This window comes from Prenolepis imparis, unplaced genomic scaffold, assembly GCF_030444845.1.
Source record: "Prenolepis imparis isolate NDT839.2.m4 unplaced genomic scaffold, iyPreImpa1.0 SCAF_14, whole genome shotgun sequence".
NCBI classification, from domain to species: Eukaryota; Metazoa; Arthropoda; class Insecta; order Hymenoptera; family Formicidae; genus Prenolepis; species Prenolepis imparis.
Window position 1 is genome coordinate 9,033,167 of NW_028141172.1, and position 10,644 is coordinate 9,043,810.

Sequence of the window (10,644 nt, forward strand, 5' to 3'; positions counted from 1 at the left end):
AGCATCGAATGCCAAATCCATCCATATATATTAATATTGTTTCCATGATTCAATTTTTGGGAAAATGAGATGACAACGTCGTGATATAGGAGCCACGCTGTTGCATTATTTTTCTTCAGTTGCGCTGATCTGTTAATATACAACATAATATTCGGTGGAAGTACATAAAGAAATAGATGTCCGAAGTGCCGTGTGCACAAAACAGAATCAAACAGTGCGTCGAAATAAATCATTAAGCAATGTTCACGAATATATTTTCTGCCTCTTCTTACGCCTAAAATAAAATCGTTCACATTGTGCTTATTTTTTATAATCATCTGATTTGGCATTATCAATAGAACTACAAATAACTTTCTCCGGAAGATATACATTATCATTATCTGTGTTAATAGATCAACTCTTTCCGCTTCTGGAATTTCATATGTAAAAATCAAAAGTTTTTTCGTCTTCTAATTGAACTTCTTCGTTTTGTATTTCCTCTGCAGTATATTATCAATTTGTTCTTTTACTTCTACTTCTTCCAAAGTTATCGGACTTTGTGGAAGGGGTTTAAAGCAGTGAAAATTATGTATACATAGAGTAAAATTATTACGTTCTACGAATTAAGCTGCGTCATTCTGAAAAATATTAGAATTAAATATTTGTCTCAATCTTTGATTATATAAAAAATAATACGAATTTATAATTAATGTGGAGTGGTTATTTATGTTAGCTCTGACGTCGCTTCTTTCTTTTCTCTATTCCTTGATAACATACAAAATCAAAAATATATCAATTTATCAAAATTGTAATTGTAACATACGTGCTTGGAGCGAAGTAAACTGCACTGCGATCTGATCTGTGATTGTTGATACTACTGAACATAATTAAGGAACTAGTGTATAAATAAAATTTTTTCAATAACATGTATAGAGCGATCTTATTTAATATTCGACTAAATGATTTATCGGTTAATATGGTTGCGGTTAATCAATTAATCGCTGAAACTGATTAATTATTAATCGAATAAATTTTCTCTTCGATTAGGCCCTGCGCACATTAGAGAAATAAATATTAAATATTAAATAGGAATAGGAATTATTTTAAAATAATAAAATGAAATCGAAAAAAATTTGATATACAAATACAAATACGAGTATAAAGGGCTCTTACTAGTTTATTAGCCATTATTAGTATTTTATACCTGAATTTGTACTTTTATCAGAGTTTTTTGATTTTATTATTTTAAAATAATACCTATTTATAATATTTAATATTTATTTCTCTATTGTACACAGAGCCTTACTTGTTATTTTTATTAGGATTTTATAATAATATAATAATTGTGTAGTATATATATATATATATATATATATATATATATATATATCTTGAATAAAATTAATTAAAAATACATGATCTTAGCATAACGCAGCAAAAAAATGTAAAATATCAACATATTAATTAAAATTCTAATATTTATTTTAAGAATATATTTTATTTAAAAATTATGTTTTATTTAAGAATTATTTAAAAAAAGCAGTCCTATCAAATAAAGTTTGAATTATAAAAACATAAGAGAAAAAAAGAATTTAAAAAAACAACATTATTTAATATGAAACATTTTTAAACACAAAAAATCTTCCTTGTTACTCTACAAATTAATTTTATAAATTAGTTTTCAAGCAATCTTATTAGAAAACTTATATCATTTTATTGCTCCGAACCGGGCACGCCCGAGTTTTTGTCACTTTAATTCTTTCAATGCAGGTCTAAACCATTTTAATTATGCAGATAATCATTCTTAAAAATATAAAAGTAATATTCTTTTGACAAATTTTATATCAGATAATAAGTTAATACATTTATACTTGGCTGAGCTTTGTTTTATATTTATTTTTGAGCTGCATTTTTAAATAATATATTTTTAAATTTTATTTTCAATCTTAGAAAAATTTTTACAAAACCATATTAGCTATACAATGTCGAATTTTTTTATATACTTGGCGTATTTTTTTTCTGTGAAGATTTTGTTGTAATTTATTATACTTATATACAACCAAAATTAGATCGCTCTATACACGTTATTGAAGAAACTTTACTTATACACTAGTTTCTTAATTATGTTCAGTAGTATCAACAATCAAAAATCGGATCGCGGTGCAGTTTTACTCGCTCCAAGCATGTATGCTAGCGGCCGAACGTGAGAAGCAGTACCGTCCACAGACGTATGTATATATAAACAATACATATAAATATATAAATTATTTGTTAGATTTGTATCAATGAGAGAGTGACAAAATATCAACTTAAATTATTAAATTTTAAATTTTGTCATCTGTCTGTTAATATCATTTTATATCGTGAAAAAGTGCATTCTACCTTAAGCAAGACAATGGATGCGTACTTTGGAAGTACCAAAATTGTTGTAATTTCATAGTGACACATCAACTGGCTGTTTATTTTCAGAAATGTTAATTAAAATTTGCAAGCCATTATTTTTGTTAATATTGTAGCTATTTTAATTTCTTATTTTATCCAGAATGTGCCCCCATGGAAAAATATAAATTCAAAAATATATTCTAAAATATATTTTATACATATATAAATATATATTAATACATATATAAAATATATAAGAAATTAAATCATTTTTTGCCGCTTATAATATATTTATAATATATGCAAAAGTATATATGAAATATAAGTCTGCATATACAAAATTATATAATTTTTTGTTATTAAAAAATATAAATAGTATATATTTATGTATATATGTAAAAAGATATTTATACATATGCAAAAATATATTTATATATATATGTAAAAATATATTTATAATATATATGAAATATAAGTTTGCATATACAAAATTTAATCATTGTTTGCCGTTTAGGGTTATATAACAAATATAAGTAAATAATATATACATATATTTGTAATATATGCAAAAATATATACATAATATAAATATAATATATATATTTGTATATATATTATATATATATATATATATAATATATATATATATAATGTAAATATAATTCTATTTATAAAGTTAATATATACCATACATATATGCAAGAATCCTATATTAATATATGTATAACTATATAAAGATTATATGTGATATATATATATATATATATATATATATATATATGATAAAAATATATACACATATATTACACACACATATATATATTTCTTTATACAGTTTAAGTGATATCACACATATATGGAAAAATCCAATTATAATAATATATACAAATTATTATTCAAAATATATAGCATATATATATATATATATATATATATGCATATAATATTTATTTGTTATAGATTATATTCAAATTCAATATAATAAAACTATATTTTTACTTACATATATTTTTTAAATATATATATAAATTATATTATGCAAGTATTTATATTATACATATATTTCAAAATATATATAATATATTACATATATTTCTACATATATTTTTACATAAATATTTTTCCATGGGGGTGAGGCTGCTCACTTTCTCGTACTTCTGACTAAATGTTATATTCAGAGAATTACATGAAGAAATTCCAGATTTTTCTAATTGTTTTCTTGCCGATATAATGGAAGTAAAATTGTTTTTAACTATATGCAAATTTTCTTCAAGATTACGGTTAAAATATTATTTTGCAATTTTAATCGAAATGGCATCAACAGGATTCACTTGGATAATCAATTTTATTTTTAAGTAATAAATATTAAATGAGATATTGACATATGATATAGAAATAGAATATAGAAGTCAAAGTATAAAAATATAATCATTTATTTGTTCTAATAATTATGTTTAATTATCATTCAATTACTATTTATTATGAATTTATTATCAGTTCTAAGATCAAGTACAAACATATATCATAGATAATTATTAAATATAAAAACACAATAGAAAATGACAAAACAATATACATTGTTTATATGCAATAAAAACATACATGGTGTTATTTAGAATTGTAACCATGTTAGAGAGTAAAAATAATATTTACAAATTTATAAAGTATATACATTGTTTATGGAATCAGTCAATCTATAAAAAATATTTTTTCTTTTATTTTCGATACGTTCCATCAATTAAAAAAAAAAAACTGTATTAAGTATTTTTTACTATATTATATATCCTATATAATATATTTTGTACCTTATGTAATATAAATAAAATATAAAATATTTAGTTCACACACACAATATACTTACTTCAATACATACTTCAATATACTTGTAAAATAAATTTGTTAATATTATTATTTTAGATTAGTCTATAAAGGGAGAAATACAAATAAATATTATCAATTTAACAATCGTTTTGTGAAAAGGGGGTTAAAAAAAAAATAGGAAAGAAAAAAATTATACTAATTTTTGCCGTAGATCATGGAGAGATATCTGTACAACTAAGAAACATTTTTTTGTGCATAAACTATTAGTACAGAATATAAAGTAAGAATATCCGTCTCTTCTTTTCCATTATGCAGCTTAGAATTAACTTGACTATCTCTGTATTCTTTAACTTTTATTTCCGTATATCTACGTGCAAACTCATTCATGAACTCCTCTCTTAGATTATACGACATATTGTCCAAAAATGTAAAAGTATATTGTGAAGTAAGTATGGCTATTGAATTTAAAAAAATATAATTAATTTACAATTACAAATCAAATAAATAAGAAGAAATAATATTAAAAAAATTATATTAATCACATATTCTGGAATTTAATTTTTGCATGCATGTCAAGGAAAATATTTACGTAGAAACTTTTCTGTATTCTTATAAGTGTTATCTCCCGATGACTGCAATGATGAACTTGAAATCCGATATCTTCAAGTATTTCTATTAGCTCTTCGCGAGGTCGGGCCGAATAATGAAATGCTCCAACATACTTTTTTTTGTCCTGTATAAAGATAATTGACAGTCTACAGTTAAAACATTGCAATAGAAGCAATACACACACACATGTAATATTTAAATATTTATATATAAAGAAAGGGATTTTATAGATAATGCCATCTGTTATATATTTGATATTGATATCTTCGCAGATCGATCAGTAAGTAAAACAAAAAAGTGTATCCAAAATTAAATGTTAAATAATACAAGAATGTAAAGCAACTAAATCTATTTTATATGTCAGTCATTTATAAGTGTATGTACACTCGGGGGATTTTAAAATATTGCTAAAGATATTTTTACAATCAGAATTTATGCTACTATATAATTTTACATCATATTTCAATGTAATAATATTCCCCCCCATATATGATGCATATCGCATATCTTGCGCCAAAATTTCTAAGGCCTCAAAGATAACTGTGTTACGTGCTATACTTAATATCAGCATAGTTTTACCAGGTCGAAGCATACGATAAATATTCTCAAACGTTTGGCTGTTAAACAATGAAGATGAATGTTAATTATTGTAATTTTGAAAATATATATCTATTAGAATTAATTTTTGAAATATAGTTATGTAAAAATATATTAGTAAAATTATATGCAAAAGTTCTTTCCTACAAAAAAAATGTTAATTTACGTTTATTTAATAATCTTACTTACCGAATGTCATAGCACCATTGCAAAGCATAAAATGAGAATATGTGATCGAATTTCGAAATATATTTCTTGGGCAATTTTTTCGTTTGAATATCCAACACTTCGAATTTGAGTCGTTTCTTGTCACCACACGTATTGTTCGCGTATTCGATTATATTTTGCATAATGTCTGTACCTTTATAATATATAATTGTTATATTAATTAATATTAATTATTATCACAATGTATGTGTGTGTATTTGTGCGCGCGTACGCGAGATGTTATAATAATCTGATTTATTATTTTATAATTTTTTTACCAATCATTGTTGCTTTTGGATCAAGCGCTGGAAGAAGAATATTCTTAATTTGTTATATCCCCGGCTCCACAACCAACATCCATACATTTTCCGGATATATTTTTTAGCTCTTTGGCAAACTCGTTCATTAAAAGTGATGTAATGTTTTTGTTATTATCAAATGAATTGTATTGCGCTGGTTGTATCATGATTTTATGATAATGTGTAAATAACTAGAATATAAAAAAATATATAAAATATAAAAAGATATATAAAAAGATTGAAGGAAATGAACTAATAAGAGCCGATGTCGGCATTTTAATACGCAAATATTTTGTGTGTAATTATTCTATATTTATGCAGAACGTTTCTGTCCTTTCTTTCGATCATCTTCAGCTTATCGTTTAATAATACAAGTTTTCGGTATAATGTATGAAAAACAGCTTTCACTGTTTATACAATAAGCTAAGGATGGTCCAAAGAAAGTACTAAAATGTTCTGAATAAATTAAGAATAATTACACACAAATTGCGAAATAAACCATACTGTGAAACTGGAGATAATAAGTTCAAATAAATGGTCAAAAGAAGTAGAAAAAAGTAGAAAAGAATCTTTACGAGTTACCTGAGTAAACTTGTCTCCGCCGCGATTGGGATGAAAATAATAAAGAACTTGTGAGAATGTGAAAGACATGTCTTAACCCATTTTTATATGATACTCGAGATAATCAATTCATTTTGCGCCGAGTTTAATATTATGATTATGCAAAAGAACTAGTAATAATTATTACGAGTTATTTGAATAAATTTGCCTACAAATTAATTGCGACTGGGTTAAACATGCACTTTTTTGTAAGAGAGATTACGAAAACGTGAAACATACTTCTAAACTTATTTGTATACATATCAAGCAACATTCCTGACAGGATTGTCCCTACAAAAAAAAAATGCTGAGATTGCAATTTCCGCGAAATCGTGATACAATTTTTGATGGGGGATCGAAGGCGTCGCTTCAGATATCGGCCCGACAAGGGCAATTAATTACGAGCACTGATGTAAATCATATTAGCATTTTATTATATACTTGACTTCGCACTGATACCGCGTTGCTTGATACGTATACAAATAAGTTTAGAAGTATATGTTTCACGTTTTCGTAATCTCTGTTACAATAAAGTGCATGTTTAACCCAGTCGCAATTACTTTATAGGCAAATTTAATCAAATAACTCGTAATAATTATTACTAGTTCTATTGCATAATCATAATATTGAACTCGGCGCAAAATGAATTGATTATCTCGAGTATCATATAAATATAGGTTGAGACATGTCTTTCACGTTCTCACAAGTTCTTTATTATTTTCATCCCAATCGCGGCGGAGACAAGTTTACTAAGGTAACTCGTAAAGATTCTTTTCTACTTTTTTTCTACTTCTTTTGACTATTTATTTGAACTTATTATCTCGAGTATCACATAATTTTAGTTTCATGTAAATTATAATTTTGCATTTTTCGCTTTTTAACATTATTTGAAAGTCAACTAGTAGCTTTTAAATGAGACAGACAAGACTAGTAAATAGATATTTTTAAGCCCTACCACTTTTGTTTGAAAGATTTTTTTCTAAAATGCATAGTTTATGAAATATTCAACTATTTTCTGACTTTCAACACACACTGTATGTGTAATGTAAATTATGTATATCTAAACATTAAATTCTCTACATCTAGTACTTATTTTTTAATAAATAAATATACAATTGATTTTATTTTGAAGATACATTAAGTGTAAAACTTAAAAAACACTCATTTATGACTGTTCCAATAATATAATCGATAATAAAACTTAATTTTTATAACATTTCCCGCTAATAAAAGCTAGTGTGTCGGAATTAAAACGTAAATTTATTGATTTCAATTAATTACGAAAAACTCTTATGGTTTATTACGCAATTTGTGTGTAATTATTCTTAATTTATTTAGAATATTTTTGTACTTTTTTGTACCATCCTCAGCTTATTGTATTAAAAGTTAAAAATGAGTGTTGTTTTTATACATTATACCGAACACTTGTATTATTAAACGATAAGCTGAAGATGATCCAAAGAAAAGACAGAAACGTTCTGAATAAATAAAGAATAATTACAAACAAAATATTTGCGTATTAAAATGCCGACGCATCGGCTTTTATTAGTTCATTTCCTTCAATCTTATTATATATCTTTTCATATTTTATATATTTTTTTATATTCTAGTTATTTAAACATTATCATAAAACCATGGTACAACCAGCGCAGTACGTTTTATTTGATAATATGTGCAAAAACAATGCATCACTTATAATCAACGAGTTCGCCAAAGAACTGAAAAATATATCTGGAAAATGTATGGATGTTGGTTGTGGACCTGGAGATATAACAAAGGATATTCTTCTTCCGGCACTTGATCCAAAAGCAACAATGATTGGTAAGAGAAAATAATAAATTACGAAAGATTATAACACTCGCACGCGCACACAAACATACACACAATAATGTAATAACAATTAATATTAATTATTGTTAAAATATATATTATAAAGGTACAGATATTATGAAGAATGTGATCGAATACGCAAACAAAACATACGGTGACAAGGAACGACTCAAATTCGAAGTGTTGGATATTCAAACGAAAAAATTGCCCGAGGAGTATATTTCGAAATTCGATCACATATTCTCATTTCATGCTTTGCATTGGTGCCATGACATTCGGTAAGAAAAATTATTGAATAAAAATAAATTAATATTTTTTTTTGTAGAAAAGAACTTGTAATTTTACTAATATATTTTGACATATATGTTTCGAAAAATAATTCTAATAAATATATATTTTCAAAATTACAATAGTTAACATACATTTTTGTTGTTTAACAGCCAAACATTTGAGAATATTTATCGTATGCTTCGACCCGATAAAACTATGCTGATATTAAATATAACGCGCGACAAAGCCCTCTTTGAAACCTTGGAATGTTTGGCACAAGATGTGCAATATGCATCGTATATGGAGGTGAATATTATTACATTGAACTATGATGTGAAATTGTATTTTAGCATAACTTCTGCGTAATTGTAAAATTTCAATCTTTAGAAATATTTTAAAATAATTCGAGTTCACACTTATAGATGAGTGACATATAAAATAGATTCAGTTCTTTACATAAAAACTTGTATTATTCGACATTATTAATTACAGTATCAAGTTTGGATACACTTTTTTGTTTTACACACTGATCGGTCTGCGAAGATATCGATATCAAATATATAGCACAAATGGCATTATCTATGAAATCACTTTTTTTTATATATAAATATTATGTGTGTGTGTGTATTACTTTTATTGCAATTTTTTAACTATTGATTGTCAATTATCTTTATACAGGACAAAAAAAAATATGTTGGGGCACTTCATTATTCGGCTCGACCTCGTGAAGAGGTAATAGAAATACTTGAAGATATCGGATTTCAAATTCATCATTGCAGTCTTCGGGAGATGAAAAATTGTGTGAATACAGAAAAGTTTATATGTAAGTATTTTCCTTGTCATGCGTGCAGAAATAAAATTCTAGGCTATGTGATTAATATAATTTTTTTATATTACTTTTTCTTATTTTGTAATTAATAAATTAATATTATTTTGTTCAATTCGATAGCCATGGTTACTTCACAATATACTTTTACATTCTTGGACAAGATGCCGCATAATCTAAGGGAGGAATTCAAGAATGAGTTAGCACGTAGGTTTACGGAAATAAAAGTTAAAGAATATAGAGAAAGTCAAAATAATTCTAAGCTACGTGATGGAAGTGAAGAAACGGATATTCCTGCTATATATTCTGTACTGATTATTTATGCACAAAAGAATGTTTCATAGTTGTATAGATATCTCTCCATGATCTACGGAAAAAATAATTATAATTTTTTTCTTTCCTATTTTTTTCTTTCTACCTTCTGCTTACAAAACGATTGGATAATATTTACTTGTATTACTTTATAGACTAATTTAAAAAAATATATATTAACAAATTTATATTACAAAGTACGTTGATTATATATTTCATATTTATTTTATATATGGTACAAAATATGTTATATAAGATGTTTATAATATATGGTATTAATCATTTAATACACAATTTTCTTTTTAAAATTAATATGTACGTATCGAAAAAAAGAAATATTTTCTATATACATATATAGATCGACAGATTTCATAACCATTGCATATATACTTTGTAAAATTAATATTATTTTTACTCTCCACACAACGTAGTTCAATTTTAAATAACACCATGTATGTTTTTATTGCATACAAACAATGTATTTGTAAATATATTCATAAGATGGACTACTTTCTATTGCGTTTTCTTTAATAATTATCTATGATACATGTTTGTACCTCATATTAATATTGCTTTATATCGTGAGAAAGTGCATTCTACCTTAGACGAAACAATGGGTGCATACTTTAGAGGAATCCATTTTTCCGATTTTTAGTGGCACAACAACTGGCTGTTCATGTTCAGAACTGATAATAAATTCATAATAAATAGTAATTTAATGATAATTAAACATAATTATTAGATCAAACAAATGATTATATTTTTATACTTTGATTTCTATATTTCACATTTCTATATCATATTTTAATATCTTATCTTAATATTTATTACTTGACAATAAAATTGATTTTATCAAAATGTATCCTGTTGTTGCTATTTCATTTAATATTGCAAAATAATGTTTTAACCGTA

At 25.0% G+C, this 10,644-nt stretch overlaps 1 protein-coding gene and 1 pseudogene across 1 annotated transcript; one reads left to right on the forward strand and one right to left on the reverse strand.

Moving 5' to 3' along the window:
• Positions 1–4,213: 4,213 nt before the first annotated feature.
• Positions 4,214–6,507, reverse strand: LOC145945684 (juvenile hormone acid O-methyltransferase-like; annotated as a pseudogene).
• A 1,597-nt stretch (positions 6,508–8,104) lies between these two features.
• LOC145945678 (juvenile hormone acid O-methyltransferase-like) lies at positions 8,105–9,897 on the forward strand. The gene is made up of 5 exons (XM_083054779.1): positions 8,105–8,315; positions 8,431–8,602; positions 8,765–8,900; positions 9,273–9,417; positions 9,544–9,897. The coding sequence occupies exons 1-5, from the start codon at positions 8,129–8,131 to the stop codon at positions 9,762–9,764; spliced, it is 861 nt and encodes a 286-aa protein (XP_082910905.1). The 5' UTR covers positions 8,105–8,128; the 3' UTR covers positions 9,765–9,897.
• Positions 9,898–10,644: the final 747 nt, after the last annotated feature.